General features: G+C 42.9%; 1 protein-coding gene across 1 annotated transcript in view; it reads left to right on the forward strand.

Moving 5' to 3' along the window:
- The window catches only part of zzef1 (zinc finger, ZZ-type with EF hand domain 1), a 33764-nt gene extending 17540 nt beyond the window's left edge, over nt 1–16224 (forward strand). The window contains exons 34-54 of the mRNA XM_085797362.1: nt 372–510; nt 633–798; nt 898–1160; nt 2255–2427; nt 3153–3336; nt 3424–3584; nt 4186–4466; nt 4849–5023; nt 5117–5249; nt 5338–5564; nt 5674–5982; nt 6069–6169; nt 6407–6539; nt 6652–7011; nt 7148–7291; nt 7769–7937; nt 8068–8166; nt 8553–8718; nt 9541–9691; nt 11910–11981; nt 13678–16224. Coding sequence (XP_085653488.1) covers nt 372–510; nt 633–798; nt 898–1160; nt 2255–2427; nt 3153–3336; nt 3424–3584; nt 4186–4466; nt 4849–5023; nt 5117–5249; nt 5338–5564; nt 5674–5982; nt 6069–6169; nt 6407–6539; nt 6652–7011; nt 7148–7291; nt 7769–7937; nt 8068–8166; nt 8553–8718; nt 9541–9691; nt 11910–11981; nt 13678–13758 — 3687 coding nt within the window. The 3' untranslated portion in view covers nt 13759–16224. The remainder of the gene's footprint in view (nt 1–371; nt 511–632; nt 799–897; nt 1161–2254; nt 2428–3152; nt 3337–3423; nt 3585–4185; nt 4467–4848; nt 5024–5116; nt 5250–5337; nt 5565–5673; nt 5983–6068; nt 6170–6406; nt 6540–6651; nt 7012–7147; nt 7292–7768; nt 7938–8067; nt 8167–8552; nt 8719–9540; nt 9692–11909; nt 11982–13677) is intronic.
- Nucleotides 16225–17615: the final 1391 nt, after the last annotated feature.

Consider the following 17615-nt stretch of genomic DNA (forward strand, 5'->3'; position numbering starts at 1 on the left):
AGTAGGTTCGTCACCTTTAATTGTCGTTGCAAGCTTTTTTTTTTGAATGGCGGAGCAGAGCCGCGAGCTGCTCAGTTACGCTATGCAGGCTAATGAAATTTCTTGGTTTCCCTCATCCAACTCATCAAATAGACAATCCAACAACGTTTCGTTATTATCTCATAACGTGGTGAATGTGCAGGTCACAACTCACACCGACAATTAAAGGTAATGAACCTACTCCTAAAAAACTAGGGTTTGCCAAAATGTTGAACTATCCCTTTAAAAACTGCCATTTATAAAGATGCCGGAAAATGATATGAATATGATCTGCACAAGTTCTCAGCATGGGGAGGAAAGTTTGATGATAATGTACCTGGTCCTATCCACAGATGCACATGTTCATTGCACGCTATTGTGACCTGCTCAATGTTGTCATCTCATGCGATGGCTGCGAGAGGATGGCACCTTGGCACCGCTATCGCTGTCTGCAGTGTATGGACATGGACCTCTGCAAGACCTGCTTCCTCAGTGAGCTCACATTCACTACCACGCTAATCATGACTATCTAGTAGAATTTAGACGAACGGGCGACTGCGCTACTCGTAGGTCTGACAATAGGAGCAAACATAACTGATGTTGTTTTCAACTAGGTGGAGCCAAGCCTGAAGGCCATGAGGACGACCACGAGATGGTGAACATGGAGTATGCCTGCGACCACTGCCAGGGCCTCATTGTGGGCAGCAGGATCAACTGCAACGTGTGTGAAGACTTTGACCTGTGCTTTGGTTGCTACAATGCTAAGAAGTATCCTGACAGGTGACACTTTTGAAGTTTAATCTTGTGCTTGTAAAACACACTTGTTTTTGCATTAGTGAGTTAGACTCAATTATCTTTATTTTAAATTCCCATCTCCAGCCATCTGCCCACCCATCGGATCACAGTGTACCCCATGGTGACCATACGAATCAGCGACCGTCACCGCTTGATCCAGCCGTACATCCACAACTACTCCTGGCTGCTCTTTGCTGCTTTGGCTCTGTACACATCAGAACTCAGCAGTGAGAAGCAGATGGAGGGAGAGTCGCTGGACAGCAACACCTTGAGCCAGGCCTCCACCCTACAGACATGCTGCTCCCAGCTCATCACTGACTGCTTGCTTAAGGGACAGACTGGCAAAGGTGAGAATATACCTATTTGCTGGCTTGTCAAGAGTTAGATGAGACCAACCCACTCTCATTTTTTTGTGTTCAACTTTGTAGCTAGCAGACAGTCAGCATAGCTTAACATGCAGGCTATAAGTAAAGGGGAAATGGCTAAACTGCCCATAGTTAAAAAGATTTCGCTATGAGTTATGAGTGGACTGGGTTATAGCTGTTAACAGTGGCCTCTGTTGCTCACTTGGCAAACACTGATGACAAGAGTGCTATTTATCTTCTCTTCTAATTATTGACACGAAAAGAAATAAGTACCGTATTGACCCGGATATAAGAAAAAGAAAAAATAAGAGGCGTAATAGGGGTTTAGATATTTTTATATGCAAATCAGCAGGTGACACCAAAAAACGTCTCCCCAAGCAAGTCAGAGCTTGTCTTTCTCTCACACTCACACACACCAGTGACCTGGAAAGCTGCAGCCACAACACAGAGACCCGCTGGGAAAAAAAGGGACTCAAAGGTTGGACAAGTTCGCAAACAACAGAGGAGTTATGATGCCAATTTTAAGATAATGGTGATCAGTGTTCGAATTCTTTTTTTTTTTTTATCTGGGGGCACACACTCATAGGCTAACCCTAACCAAAGGCACAACACACTGACGAAACGAGGGAGCTACCTGCTTGTTGGTCTCTCCTGTAGACTGTAGTTTCTCCTATCGCCACCTCAGGTAGCTGTCAACAGTCTCACCCAACGGAGGTTCAGATATGGTACAGTCCACCTTAGTGGTGTCTGAAAATTGCATCTCATTAGATTTTAACCGAAATACTATGTTACAGATACAGTTACATAATGATGTTATAAATATTCCAACCACTGCTGTTTTAATGCAATCTACCAGTTGTTATTTCACTGATACTGAAAACATGATTTAAAAGTTTCACATTTTCTTTGATTTTGTCTTTAAAAAGTATAGTTGTCTTATATTCGGGTCAATACGGTATATCCCCCAAAATCCTAACTCCAAAGAAAGGGGCTGTGTCATGGACAGTTATCCATTTGTCTTTTTTTTTTTTTTTCTCCTTACATGTCGCACCCTTCCTCGCCCCATCTCTGTTTAGGTCTACGTTCTTCAGCTTTGCTCGCTTTGCTGTCCTCCAATGATTCAGCCTCTGATAGTGAGCTGTGTCCAGTCTCTCCAGAGTCCTCTCAGGAGCTCAGCACAGCCACAGACACATCCTCTCTCCCTGGCAGCACCGCAGCGATCTGCTCCCCATCATCTCCCAGGGACAAGGTGAGGAACACGAGTCCTTTTGGAGATGATATGAAGCTCATTGATCTCTGTTTTTCTCATAGCAGGACTAGAACTCACACAGAAAAAACCCCAAATAGAGCAGGTATTAATATTGTAGACATGTATTAATGAGTTCAGTGGAGAGTAGGTGTAGGCGTGTGGATCAACAGGCCACAACATTACATTCATAGCAAGACATTCTTCAATTATTAATGCAGTGTTATTATTTATTTTTCCACAATAATGTTCAACTCTTGAAGGAACCTTCCAATAGACTCAACTTTCCTAAACTAGCTCCTAGTGGATTTAAAAGTCTGTTTTGGGTCATTGTCCTGTTGCAGAGTTCACTGATAATTAGTGGAATCCATTCTTCCCTTTATCACGGCATTGTGTTTTGTGAACTTCAGACACTGATATTTGTGATGAGGTTGCACATTTGGTTTGTCTCTGTAGACTCCTCCATATTAGACCCTGTACAGTCTATTGCTGAGCATAGAGTTTATTTGGGAGCATCATTAGCTGGCCTAATGTCCTAATGAGTCAGTTAAAGCATAGAGAGTAATTAAAAAATAATTGTTTTCCTTTCATTTCAAAAATCAACAATATATGACATTTGACCAGGGGAACCCAAACTCGTTTATACAACTGTATTTAGTCTATGATCAACGTAATATAGATTTTATTATCCTGATCCCATATTATCCAATTTATTCTGTTATCACCAGAGAAAACCACCTGGTAAGGAGAAGAAGACAAAGGAAGTGGGCTCTCCTCCAGAGATGTTGTCACCCCCAAGTACTGGAGAAGGAGAGAAAAGGAAGCTGGTTACTCAAGACACCCTGGACTCTCCCAGTCTCAGCCAAACGCCCTCTGTGTCCAGTGAAGACCCCCTCTCTCCTGTGGTCCGGCGTAAGTACTGAGATTTCAGAATGAATCTGTCCATTTGTGGTTATGATTGTCCCTCAACTGACCTTTACATGTATCTATCACTCTCAGCCTCAGAATCTGGACCAGGAACAGCCAACTCTCCATCAGAGATTGTCAAGGGGACTGATGAGAGGCTGCCTCAGGTTCCCCTTCAGGAGCATGTGTTCTCAGAGTGCTCCAGAGAGAGGATCCTGGGATTACTTGCAGCCATGCTGCCACCAGCCAAACCAGTATGTCAAACCAGTTTTTATTGTTGAAATTAGATAGCATGAGTCACTAAAGAAATAGTTTGACATTTTGTAATATACCCGTATTTGCATTTATGCTGAGAGAGAACATAGTGATGTGTATTGACATGTTGATATGAAGCTATAACCAGTTCCCAAATAGCCTGGCATGCAGACTGATATAAGCTACACAAAAACCACTAACTGTTTAAACAGTATGTTGTAATTTTTTTGTAGGTTATGTGCCAAATAATTTCTTGGCTGGACACATTGACTTTTCCTAGAGTCTTATCTTGGGGTTGGCTAGTGTCAGCCAGCACAGACTCCAGGAAGTCACTGCTCCTGTCCAAGAAATAGTCCTGCACCCATTCCATAAAACCTACCTGGCTGCTGGCCATTGTTTCATATTTAATGAACAAATATGGCATTCATCTTATTAATGAGTTTGATAAACTATCAAACAAAACTAGCTTACTTTCTCAAGTTAAAATACTGAGTTAATTTGCCCCCAGCACACACTACCTGTTCCTAAAATATTCTCTACTCACAATATTGCTGTATAAATCTACAGATAACATTTACACCATCTTTCTCATCCCCTCAGGACAGCACCCTGTCTCTGCCCAGTCTCAGCTCCATTCTGCCCCAGCTGTTCAGGGCGGTCATTTCCAACGCTGGCTCTCTCAACGAGACCTACCACCTCACCCTGGGACTACTGGGCCAGCTGCTGCTACGAATCCCTCCGATGGAGGCCGACACTGCCGTCACTGAAGCCCTGGCTGATAAATATGAGCTGCTGACACAAGGAGAGGCAGCCACGTCAGAAACACCAGGCTGGAGGACCACTCAGCTGCTCTTCAGCCTAGGAGCCGTCTGTTTGGACAGGTACACAAAGAAAACATTATGATACCTGGGACTTTTTTTCAAATATCTATAATCTGGATGGCGTAGCTGCAGATGTTAAAGGGATAGTTCAACATTTTGGCAAATTGGCCCATTTCATAATCCCTATATTTTTAGGCATACTGTAGGTTCGTTACCTTTATTTATTTATATAAGTTATTTTTGGCAGAGCAGAGCCGTGAGCTGCTCAAAGCTACACTATGGAGACTGATGGAATTTCTTGGTTTCCTTCATCAAACTCATCAAATACACAATCCAACAACTCCAAAACACTCTCGTTGACAAGTTGTGATTTGAACTATCCCTTTAATATTATGTATAATTTTTTAGTTTAACAAAAAAAAAATCATCTCTTCTTTTGCAGTCGTATCGGTCTGGACTGGGCGTGCACAGTTGCAGATATTCTACACAGTCTGAATGCTTGTCCTGAGTGGAGCACAGTCATCGCTGCCTTCACTGACCACTGCATCCAGCAGCTGCCACAAACTCTCAAACGCACCAATCTCTTTACCCTGCTGGTGCTGGTGGGCTTCCCTGAGGTAAGTGCAGTACACATTGCTGCATTGTTGGTTGTATACTTTTCCTTGTGTTCTTAAACCCAGATTTGACTCCCTTGTTTGTGTGTCCATCAGGTGCTGTGTGTGGGAACGCAGACTGTGTTTATTGACAACGCCCACGAACAGCACAACATGATCTTGCTCAAGCACTTCACAGAAAAGAACCATGCTGCAGTGGTAGATGTTAAGACGCGCAAGAGGAAAACAGGTTAGTGCAGTACTAGCACAGTAAAATAACACTGTTCGTGATACAAACATTATTATTAACCCTGTGTGCTCCTTCCCTTCTCTCACAGTGAAGGACTACCAACTCATCCAGTCTCAGGATTCGACCCCAGCGACCCCCCCAGGGCAGTCAGAGGGCCAGGGAGCCGCAAATACATTGTTAAGCCGCTACCTTAGCAATTTCACCTCCATCATCAGCCACCTGCTGCAGACAAGTCAAGACGACAGCTCCCCTGTTGCAGTGGAGGCTTCCTGGGTCCTGTCGTTGGCCCTTAAAGGCCTCTACAACACACTCAAGGTAATTTCCCCCTTTAAATTTAAAATGTAAAGTTTAGATTTAAAACTTAATAGAAATTTTCAGATTCCAGTAGGTAGTTTTCTTCATCCCATGTTGTTGTCTTATGCAGAAGCACGGGGTGGAGCAAGCTCAGGAGGCCATCCAGCAGTCAGGTCTGACCCAGCTGCTGGTGAGGAAGTGCAGCAAGGGAACAGGCTTCAGCAAGTTGTGGTTGCTGCGAGATCTAGAGATCCTCTCCATCATGCTCTACTCCTCCAAGAGGGAGATCCACTCCATGGCCCAGGACCTTGAGCGAGACCAAAGAGAGCAGGAGAAGGAGCATGACTCGGATCACTCCAGCTGCTGCGCTGACGACACCGACGTCAACAGGCCTGACCCCTTGGAAGGCCTTGATGAGGAGACTAAGATTTGCTTCCAGGTGATAAGAGATGCTGTTCATAGGACATGCAGGTAACTATTATGTGATGAGATGTGCATTATAATCTCAAGTCTCTTTCACAACAGATCACACACGATGCCTTAAATGCCCCTTTGCCCATCCTACGAGCTATGTATGAGCTGCAGATGAAGAGAACTGATTCTTTCTTCACGGAGGTGCAGAAGAGGTCAGCATCAACTTCCATTTAGAAATCACTTCTAAAATCTAGATGATTTGGGATAACTTTGTGGATCCCCGAGCTTCCTGTCCTATCTCTCACACCAGAATGAAAGCAAAACTGCCCCTAATATTATTTTTAAAATGTAGATATTATAGTGTACTTTTTTAATATACTGTATATAATTATATTTCACAATTAAAACCAGCTTCCATTATGTGCATTGTGGCTTTGTGTTGCTTACAGATTTGATGGAGATGAGATAAAAACAGATGAGACAATCCGTACGCTGGCTCAGAAGTGGCAGCCCATCAGACGGCCTCGCTCTGAAGAGAGGAACACCAAAGCTGTGGACACTGATATTGTACTGTCCTGTGTGGTGAGTTGTTTAAGACTACACTTTTAAATAGCAAACATTATGAATAGCTACAGTTTGTTTTTCATATGCCAGTTTTCTTATATGTCCCCCCATCATTGCCCTCCTGTCACAGAGTAAACCCAGCCACTGTGAAAAGGCCACAGAGGAGCTCAACGTGATCGCCCAGAAGCTCATCACCAACTCAGAGAGTGACTTACAGCTCAGCTATGCCAAACAGAGGCGCACTAAAAGCTCGGCTCTTTTGCACAAGGAACTGGATGTGCGTAGCAACCGCGCAGTTCGTCAGTATCTGGTGAAGGTCAACCAGGCCATCGCAACTCTGTATGCTCGCCACGTGCTGGCCTCGCTGCTGGCCGACTGGCCCGCAGAGGCTGCGCTGAGCGAGGAGGCCCTGGAGCTGAACGGTGCCTCACACATGGCGTACATCCTGGATATGTTAATGCAACTGGAGGAGAAGCCGCTCTGGGAGAAGGTAGGCAGGAAGAGAGAGGTGCTGTAAATGAAGGTTTGCCTTACATACACAGGTTTGACAAAATTTGAAATGCACAAGTGATGTTTCAGAAGTGAGGATTGATATGATTGGGATGTTCTGTTATGTTGTTGATCAGATTCTCCAGAGAGTGCTGAAGGGTTGCAGCCAGAGTATGCTGTGCAGTCTGTCTCTCACTGCTTGCCAGTTCATGGAGGAGCCAGGTATGGCCGTGCAGGTCAGAGAGTCCAAACACCCGTATGACAACAACATCAGCTTTGAGGTGGGTAAATTACAATTATTATCATCAGCCACAACTAAACTTTTTGTCTTGTCCTATTTATCATGTTATACATTTCAAAAATCATCCTTTAGCTACTTGTTTTCACAATTAATCGCAGTATTAAACACCACAATTAATTAATCGTACACACACTTACTATATTAATAGTAGATAGTTAAAATATTTAGTGTAAATAATTAGTAATGTAATTTAATTTCGACTGTATTTGATTTTACACATTTGTATGTTGTGAAATTAATTAATGCATAATAATCGTGATAATCATAATACCGTGATTATTTCTCTGACAATAATCGTACAAAGAAAATCTATAATCGTGATTCGTGACATCCCTAGTGGCTACAGATCCAAACTACTAAAATCAAGTTTGTGGTTATATGAACTGTTTTTGTATCCTTAACCCCCTATGTCCTTTTTCTAATTAATTTAAGGACTGTTTGTCTCTTCTCTTTGCAGGACAAGGTGCACATCCCAGGGGCTATCTACCTATCAGTGAAATTTGACTCCCGCTGCTACACTGAGGAAGGCTGTGATGAGCTTGTGATGTCCAGCAGCAGTGATTTCGTCCAGGACGTCCACAATTTCAGTGGCTCTCCTCAGAAATGGTCGGATTTTGACATCCCTGGTGAGGACATTTATTTATTTATCTTCTCTTCTGTGAGTATTTGTATATGCATTTTAGATAGTATCAACAACTATTCAGCCCTTGTGCTGAAATCATGTTTACTAGTGTGTCTGTCTGCTGTTTCTCTCAGGCGATACCCTCTACTACAAATTCATGTCAGACATGACCAACACGGACTGGGGCTACAAGTTCACTGTCACAGGAGGCCACAGAGGGCGTTTCCAGACAGGTACTCTACATAAGAACAAATACAACCTGTTCTATTGGTTTAAAGCTGCTTCAGTGACTCTACAAACTATATGTAAAAGATTTTCTAGTCCGGTTTATTTTCAGTTATGTGCACATATAGTACATCATCTAATCATCTATCATCAGAAATTCATTCATTCATTCATTCATAACATAAAACATATTATTTAATAGATCAAATTATTTTTATTTTTTTTATAATTTAGTTGGCTGAAGCTATTAAGCTTGTATATCCCTACCCTTATTTCTTATTTCTTTCCATTAGTTCCACATTTAAAGCTTTCCATAATGTAGATTAACCTCAAGTGAATCCTCAGATGGCTCAGGTTCTTTATCCTCTGCACTTTTTGTTTTTTCTCTTATCAGGTTTTGAAATACTAAAGCAAATGTTAGCTGATGAACAAGCGCTCTGTCACCTGCCGCTGGCTGACATATGGGAGTGGCAGGTGGGCGTGGCCTGTCGCCAGACTGGGAACCAGCGACTCAAAGCCATTCACTTGTTGCTCCGCCTCCTGCAGTGTCAATCCCAGACGTAAGCCAAACCCTGCTTATATATTTCTATCTCTTTTTGTCTAATACTAATTAATGCTTTATGTTTTTTTAAACTGTTGTCACTGCCCATAGTATGTTGTGTTCAGGTTCATTCACCTTGACCTAAGTAATGCTTATTTGGCTAAGAGGACCCGGTCCACTTTTTGACCTCACCAGTGTGTTTTCCCTAGAGGTGCAGGATTTCACCTCCACACAGGGTTTGCATACAAGCCATCATAAATCCTTCACGTAGTTCCGTGGTTGTAGTAGTCAACAAGGAAATTAGGTAAAGGGTGTGTTTATAAATTTGCATATGTGCGCAATGACTCTCCAACTGTCTGACCACATGACAACATCATACAACTTGAAGAAGGGAGTGCTCACACTGGCAGCAAACATTATCAAGATCATTTTGAATTCAGCTATTTGTTGTTTGAGTTTGGGATATGAAATTATGAACATGACTTTTGACATCATCATTTGTTTGGAAGACATTCATACAGCTCACAGAGGTGTGATGTGGAAAATTGAAAATCCACATGATAGTATCTGTAATTGGCATCATCCACCAGGACACTTTACGCAATGGAAAACTACAGAGAGCATATCAGACTACTGTAAATGTGTGTATCATACTTAACAATACAGATGGATTACGTAATTACCATACATCCAATGGCTATTCTTGATGCCTGATGGGATGTTACAAGATTAATGGTGAATTAATGTCTCATTTTTCACTTGTCCGAGTCTAAATCTTTATTGTGCTCTCTGGCCTGTGTACGTGTTTGTACATCTAACTATTGATTTGTTTGCGCTGCAGAGCCTGTGAGCTGACGCTGCTGCGACCTCTGTGGCAGCTCTTTATGTCTATGGAAAACAGCGTGAGCCAGGATCCCACGGGTGTGACTGTGCTGCTGCCGCTCCACAGAGCCCTCACCGAACTCTTCTTCATCGCCGAGGCCCGTGCCATTGTGAGTGATGTGCACAAACACACGCCAGGATACTGTATATGTATCGCAGGCTACAGTTTAGGTGTTTGTATTGTTGTGTTTGTCTCTGTTTTGTCTTGTTTCGGGTTACAGACATATTTGAGTGAAATGATGAGAGTAAAAATTATTCAGCATTTTATTATTTACCTCTGTCTTTCCCCTCTCTCTGTCTATATCTGTCCCTCCGTGAGCATGTTTTTCTTCAACCCACCTGTTCTGTGCTGGGCTCGAGGCCAAAGCCCGGCCCTGCCATCTGCCAGACAGCACAGTGCCACACTGGCTCCCTACAGACTGCAAGGGAGAGGAAGATCTATCCATTTTGCAATGCCTATGGGATCGCGCTCTCTCTCTCTCTCTCTCTCTCTCTCTCTCTCTCTCTCTCTCCCCCTCTCTCTCAGATGTCTTGAATTATTAATTAAGAGAAGTCTCAAGGATTATGAGCATGTCGTCAGCCAGGAGTTTCCCATCTGTGGATGCAATTGAATCAGACAGTCCCAGAAAAGCTCCATCTTTCCTGTTCCTCCTCAGGTCTGGTTGGCGAGGCCTGAGGCTGCTCGTCTGACAGTAAAATTACATCAGCTGGCTTGTCATTCACGATGGATTCTGTGCTGCCATCTGTACCCACTGAATGGTTGTTGCATGTCAGGAAGGATCAGATGCTCAGGTGGTGCAGCGCATGTCATCCACCACCAGGGGGCAGTAGGAGCACTCAGCAGTGTGTGTGCTGCAGTGGTTCCTCACCAACAGCTCCACAACCAGTTTAAAATAGGCTGAGATGAAGGTCTAAATGAAAGATACTTGGATGAATTTTTTTTTATAGTGTTTTGCACAAGGGCACACACAACGGCCGTTTCAAAGAAAATAAAGTAGCTCATCATATTAATTTTACCAGTATTTTCTGGATAGATCAATGAAATGCAGTCAGATTGGTTTTAGAAAACCTCATGCATGCCCCCCCCCCCACCCTCCAACTCTTGTGGCAGCTGTCACAGTGAGTGGCTGCTGGTGTGGCTCTGCGTTTAGGATGTGGTTTAAAGTATTGCCAGAAATTTTATAAGTGGCTGTCAGTAGAACCTATGAATGTGGGTTTCACACGCATCACTTTGGCTGTGCACCATTTAGACTGCATGATAATGAGAATGGACACAGTGTCCAATCCATATGCTGTTCCAGGTCTTCTTCATGTCCACGCTCATTCGCGGAGGATTTTATAATGAGGCAGAGCTGTTGTGAGGCTGATATAAAGGGGGAAAAGTCACTGTGAAAAAACCCTTCATCAGCTATAAGGATCATTGCTTCAGCTACAGCATGGTCCACCATCTGTCAACACCCCCAGCAAGAAAGTGAGGATTTGTGTGGACTAAGGTTGGTGGCCCTCATGTCACGCTGACATATGAGCTTAACCGAGTTGATGACATCGTGCATAGTCGCATTCAACAGCCCCGTGTTGACACTAGTGTAAAATCATGAGCGGCTAATGAGCGTCTGGACATATTGCGGATCCCTCTGTGGTCGTATCAACGTCTGGGCCGAGAACCAGCTGATTTTTAAAGGTTAAGCAGCAGCCAGTGTTTCTCACATACCAGCGACAGTTCTTGCCATGTCCACAGAGATTTTTTTTTTTTTTTTTTGTGAACTCTCTCCCCCCAGGAAGTAAAAGTTATATTTAGGATTCAACGGTATGTCGTGCACCACTGACTGTACAAATCGTACTAGGATGTTCCCCAGCATAAACATTTGGGGTGCCGTGAGATGGATGGAGGACCGGAGCTCTGGACTGTGTCTCCAGCTCTGTAAAAAGCTCCACTTGGCCGGTTTCAGTCCATTTAGCCTCGATGTAGTCTTATCTGTTTTTCCCCCCAAGTCCTTGCGCTTATGTAACCCAAGGTACATCTTTCCCATAGGACTCTGGTGGAAACGCTCTTCAGTTTGTTTATAATTTCTAAAATTACTTTTCCAACATTCCACTGTTCAATTTGATGCTGATATGGAGACGAAAGAGCCGTGCAGGAACCAGGCTTCATTTGTAACCGAATTCACCGCCTTATGTAACCTCTTGGGCTCGTCTGTCTCAGCAAGTCCCTTCTATTCATGACAGTTTTTCTGCAGGCCTGTGAGGTTTTTCTATGTTTCTTTGCGAGCTGCATGCTGGACTGTTGCAGGAGAAGCATTCATTACCAACCTTTGATGTGTTTCCCAGGCACAGGGCATCCTCCAGGAGTACCTATTAGCCATGACCACTGACGAGCAGCTCCTCAATCGCACGGCAATGGTAAGACTCTTTTTGTTGTCTCCGAATAGTAACCATTGACGCCTTTTCTCAAGTCAGACTCCTCCCTCCCTCCCTCCCTCCAGCCAGGCTTTCCCAGGTCATCTGTGATGTGTTCAGCTCTTAATTACCGCCTGACATGTACGATAGCTCAAAAAGAAGTTGTGCGTTCACCCCCCGAAACGCTGTGATACGCATTATGCAACTCGCTTTCTTAACCACGCAGTCCCGCGTTGATTGAACAGTCTTCAGTGGCTGTGAGTCAGCTCGCGGCTGGAGTCTCTCCTGCAAGTGAATCACCAAGCTGTTGACACCCAGCAGATCCCTCTGCACCCCCCCAACCCTCTTGTTTTGAATGTGTGTGGGCCGCACTCAGGACTAATGTATTTGGTAATTACAGTCCATTAGCATTTGTGGCAGTGCGAGCCACAGCTCTGTAGCGTGGACCCCGTCACACAGCGGAGGAGCCTGAAGGCAGTTAAGAGGAGAGAGGATGGGGGCTGGTGGTGGTGGTAGGAAAAAAAAAAAAAGAGGCTGTGGGTGGCTCTGTTGAGCAGTTACCTAACACCTGTCAGGTTGAAAACAAAACCATAGGTGACCTGGCAGCAGTCATAACTATTATCATAACAAAGATGCACAGTCCAAGAGAAAATTAACGGAGGTTCAAAGGATTCAAGGAAAATGTTCTTACTGGAGAGTCTCATCAAGTTGTTTTGAAGGCTTTACCTCCTCTAGTGGTCTGTAATCTTTCTGATGAGTTTATTATACCACAACACAAGCTGCAGCGTTGAGAGGATCATGCTCACTCCACTACTCCCTGCTTTTTATCTTTTTCCTGTTAGTTCCCTTAATTGAACCCAGATAACAGTGGAGGATACCTGTGTTTACATTTGTGGCGCTCTCCAAACCATCTGCGCAGCTTTTTACAGTGTGTGTGTGTGTGTGTGTGTGTGTGTGTGTGTGTGTGTGTGTGGAGCTGTTTCGGAGTTCTTAGCACCAGTGAAACATCCACTGGACTGGACATCATCTGGCCAGCAGCAAACATTAAACAAAGTAAAGACAGACTAGGATGTTTCCTTTTTAGCTTGCATAAACAAAAGGTCTTTATATTGGTATCTCTGTGTGAATTATGTAGGTTTGAATAGCTTGAACAGCTTAACTGCCGTGTGGTATCAGTGCAGCAGCTGATGATTCATTTTATTAAATAATGAATTGAATCACTTTATTTCATCATGGCAAGCAAGATTTTGATATTTGTTGTGTACAAGTGGTAATTGTTGTCTAAAGATGGCGTCGATGAAAAGGTCAGGGAACCATGAAACACTCGAGGGTTCATCCTCTGGGGACTCGACCAGTAAATTGAATCTGGATGTTCATCATGTCATGAAGGAAACAGGAACTGAATGACAGTAGCTAATGGTGAACATTCACCGGTGAAGAAAACACATGCAGTGCAGGGCAGAATAATGTGTTGAGGAGCTCTTGGTTATGAAATAAGGTGAAGTAAACCAGGGAGAAGTTGTTCAGCATGTAGTCATCAGCTCCCAACACGCACAGATGGAAAAAAAAAAAAAAAAAAGTTTCTCACTTCTCATCATTTCATATCTTCACACTGCTCCGGGTTTCGCTCCCCTGCACTCATTCCTCTCTATTGTATTCACATACTGATGCACTTTTTTTTATTATTATTATTATGCAGGCACTGAAGAACATCGCTGCCATCAGCCTGGCTATCAATTACCCCAATAAATCTACCAAGCTACTCAACATGTCCCCCTGAGAGGAGAGATCTGCAGAGAGGAGGGAGGAGGGCAGCCTGAAGGGGACACATCCTGACTCAGCTAGTTCACTCTGAACGAGAAACAGAGGGGTGAGGGAGGGAAGGAGGGAGGAAAACCTCTCTGATCACCCAGTTCTTACCCTCTACCAGGACCCCCCTCCACCTCCACCTCCACCCACCCCCTCCGCAATGGTAACTCACTGAAGTACTGTGGACATGAGCTGTGTGTGGCAGAGGGGAGGGGAGGGGAGGGGGGGCGGGGGGCTCAACGAGCACTTTCCACATTTATTCACAATCCTTTTTGCCTTAGGTGAATCCAGTATATCAGCATGTGCATTCACTGGAACAGGAACAATTGTGGGGTCTATTTTTTTTCTTTTTTTTAAGTTTTTACTTGAAGATGCCGTGCTAAAGGACATGAAGCGTGCCAAATTCGTGACCTTCAAGGGGAAGTGTATTCCTTTTTTTCTCCCCCCTCCTGCCTTTTTGTCCCCTCCTTAACAGCAGCCACTCTGGGTTACGTAGCTGATCATCATGGTGAAAACAGGTCACCTTGGCGACTCGCGTGTCTCAGTGGACATGTAGAGCATCCTAAAAATACTGTCCAGGACAGTGGAGTCTCATTAGTCACCACAGAGAGAAAGTACTGACCTACTAGCTCATTCCACTCCTTCCTCCCTCCCTCCCTCCCTTTCTTCCCTTCCCTTCCTTCCTCTCCATCTGTTCTTTTATCCATACTTCCTCTCATCCCATTCACCTTCTCTCATTCTTCCTCTGCTTTTCAGACAACAGAAGTAGATGGAGGTATTTTGTAGGATCAGTACATCGTCATAGTCACTAATCGTATCTGATCTGATCAGAAGTCCCACTTCCAAACTGATCTGGCCGAACAGGATAAAGATAATACTCATACAGCCATAGTCTTTGAATAGGATGAGAATAAACATTACAGCTAAGGGAAAACTGTGATCATATTCTATTGCAATGCATTCCTTATAGTGAGTAAGTGAATAAACGACCATGATGATGTCAAATGCTGATCACTGAAGTGTATAATATTAAAAAAAAAATCACTGGGAATCTGAATTTCTTAAAGGCCTAAACAGTTTTATCTGCAGATATATTTATTTATGACTTCTTCTTTTTTTTTTTTTTTTAAATCCTATGTATAGTTTTTTTTCTCAGCAGCAAATTCAATCATTACTCATGATCTCTCAACTTCTCATGTCCCGCCCCTACCTTGTGTATCATAATGAATGCAAAAATGACACAAATACCTACAACACAGCGAACACTGCGGTTTCCCACTGAGACACAGAATCACCTACGAGACTTAATTGACTGTCCTTGTTCATAATGGAAGCCGATACACTGATAGATTAATAAAAAAAAAGAAATAAAAAAGGTGACTGTAAAATAGACACGTGATTCACTAGTGACACATCAAATGTTTGGTAAGCTGACAAAGTTGGATTCTTAAATACTGATTACCTCATCTTTTGTAAGGACACAGATAGTTGGTGTGACGCTTCCTTATATGTTGAATGTGACTGATCTGTCATGTTAGCTCCACATTATATGAAGGTGAATAAATCCACCTGTAGCTTCATCCACAACAATCACACGTACTTTAATGACAACATCACGTTTCGTATGTTGGTAGTTTATCAATTTCAAAGAGAGAGAGAGAGTAGATGGGATTTTTTTTGTTTTCCTATGATTACTGTTAGTTTCAGAGGAAGAGATTCTTTTAGCTGCAGGAGGTCATGGTGGTTTTATACCAAAGAAACCAATCATTGTGAGGCATCAACCATCTCTGTAAGAGCTCCTTTTTCGGTTAATCACATATCAGACAGCTACCCCGTGTGAAGCTGGGACAGAGGAAACCTTTAGATAGTGTTCTTTTTTTTTATTATTAATTTATTTTATTTTATTTTTTACTTTATAAACAGGTCCCTGCGAGGACTGTAGAATAGCTCGGTGGTTTTGTTTACACAAACATCAGCTGCAGTGAGGAGAGAGAGGAGAGATTCATGGCCTCCACTTGGCTTCTACGACGCCTCGCCTATCTACGATGTGCCTATGGTTAAAAATGAAGCAATCATAATTTAACTCATGTTAGTGGAAAAGTTATTAATTATATTTTAAAAGAGAACTATATTGTTTAATTTGAAGTTTTTTGTAACTTTTTACTTTTAATGTTGGTTTCTTTTCGCGAGGATGCTTGATATTTGAGGCTGACTAATTTGAATGTACATATCTGTGAATATTAATTGCACAAAAGAAAGACTTTGATATCTACCCCTTACAAATATAAACTTTAATGGGCACTAACAGATGGACACTTTGATTCTGATTTTGTATGCATGGCACATTGAAGGTAAAAAAAAAAAGAAAGAAAAAGAAGTACTGCTTGGGTTGAAATGTGATTCATTTATAATAAAAATAGAAATGACTTAAACATAATCTGCTCTCATTTCTTTATGTGTAGGTTTGACGGAGAATTTCTTTGCAGCAGCAAATGTATTGATCATTCACTAGAGCCTACACACTTGCTCCCAGCAGATACTGTACTCAGTGGTCCGATGGCATCAATAGTTCTGTTTCATGCTGCTTCCAGACTTCTGCTTATAAGAAAACAAGCAAATCTCCTGCACTTTATTACAAACACCCCCAAATATTTAGTCACGTCGCTCCTCTGCAGTCCATTCCTCTGCCTTTCTGTCCAAACAGCACAGTGCTGTCCCTTCTCTTTATTCAGGCTCCTATGGTGCACTGGGTTTTACCTCAAAGGCCCCCTCAGCCCCCAGCCCACCTCCCTGCCTCCTTTGTCTCTCCCCTGCCTGTAATCTGGTGACTCGGGGACAGCGCTGATGATGGGAGAGATGATCACTGCGGCGATAATGACATCAAATGGAGGAAATATTCAATAAAGCTCCAGATGATTCAGTGCCCCTCTGCGCCACCAAAGCCCCCACACCAGAGTGAGTCAGCCCTGCTGCCCCCTTACAGTACCTTCCCCTCCTCCTCCCCCTCCTGCTTCTCTTCCCCTCCCCTCTGTCCTCTGCGTCTTCTGATTGTCCACCCAGGATCCCAGGGCTGTGATTTACCCAAGGTGAAAAGAGGCAGCTCTGAGGGTAGACACAGGAGAAACTGTGAGGACGGCAAAGAGATTGTGTTTTTGGTCAGAGTTATACAGTGAAAATCGTCTTTTTGTTTCCATTAAGTCACACAGTCCTCATTGATGTGCGAGTCTATTTTGGCCTGGGTGAAATTCAGAGAAACTTGTTTGATCAGCATGTTCACACAAATCTTGTGTTATAGTTTCTTCATGACTGTGTAGTCCAAAAATATCCAGAATTAAATAAGTAGGCTCCTGTAGATACTTCAATATATAACATATGAGTGAACATGAACCATTGTGGAAATATAAGCATAAATGATACAATTATTTTTTTATCCATAAAGATTATTCATTCATAAAATACATTATTATTAATCAATTATATCAATATTACTTTTTTCAAAGTAAGAGTTTTATTCTTCTTTTTGTCTAAGTTCAGCTGCCCTTTTCAAAAGTCTGTTTATGTTCCTCTTTGGCTGTAGACATGATGTTTTCTGTCTGTCAATCAATCCACCTCATCTTTGACCTCAGTAACACCTTAAAGTGACTTTAAGAAAATAAAAAATAAAAAGTTGGTAAAATTGCCCACACAAAGGTCAAGGTCAAAGAAACCTCATACATTGTTTTTAGTCATAACTTCAGTATCACTATGACATCATACAAAAACTGTTTTCTGGATATTATTTTCTGGATGTTGCTCAGAAACAGGAGGGTAGATTGACCGCTACCAATG

The sequence above is a fragment of the Trachurus japonicus genome, chromosome 14, assembly GCF_045865225.1.
Source record: "Trachurus japonicus isolate A0001 chromosome 14, Traja_1.0".
Taxonomy (NCBI): domain Eukaryota; kingdom Metazoa; phylum Chordata; class Actinopteri; order Carangiformes; family Carangidae; genus Trachurus; species Trachurus japonicus.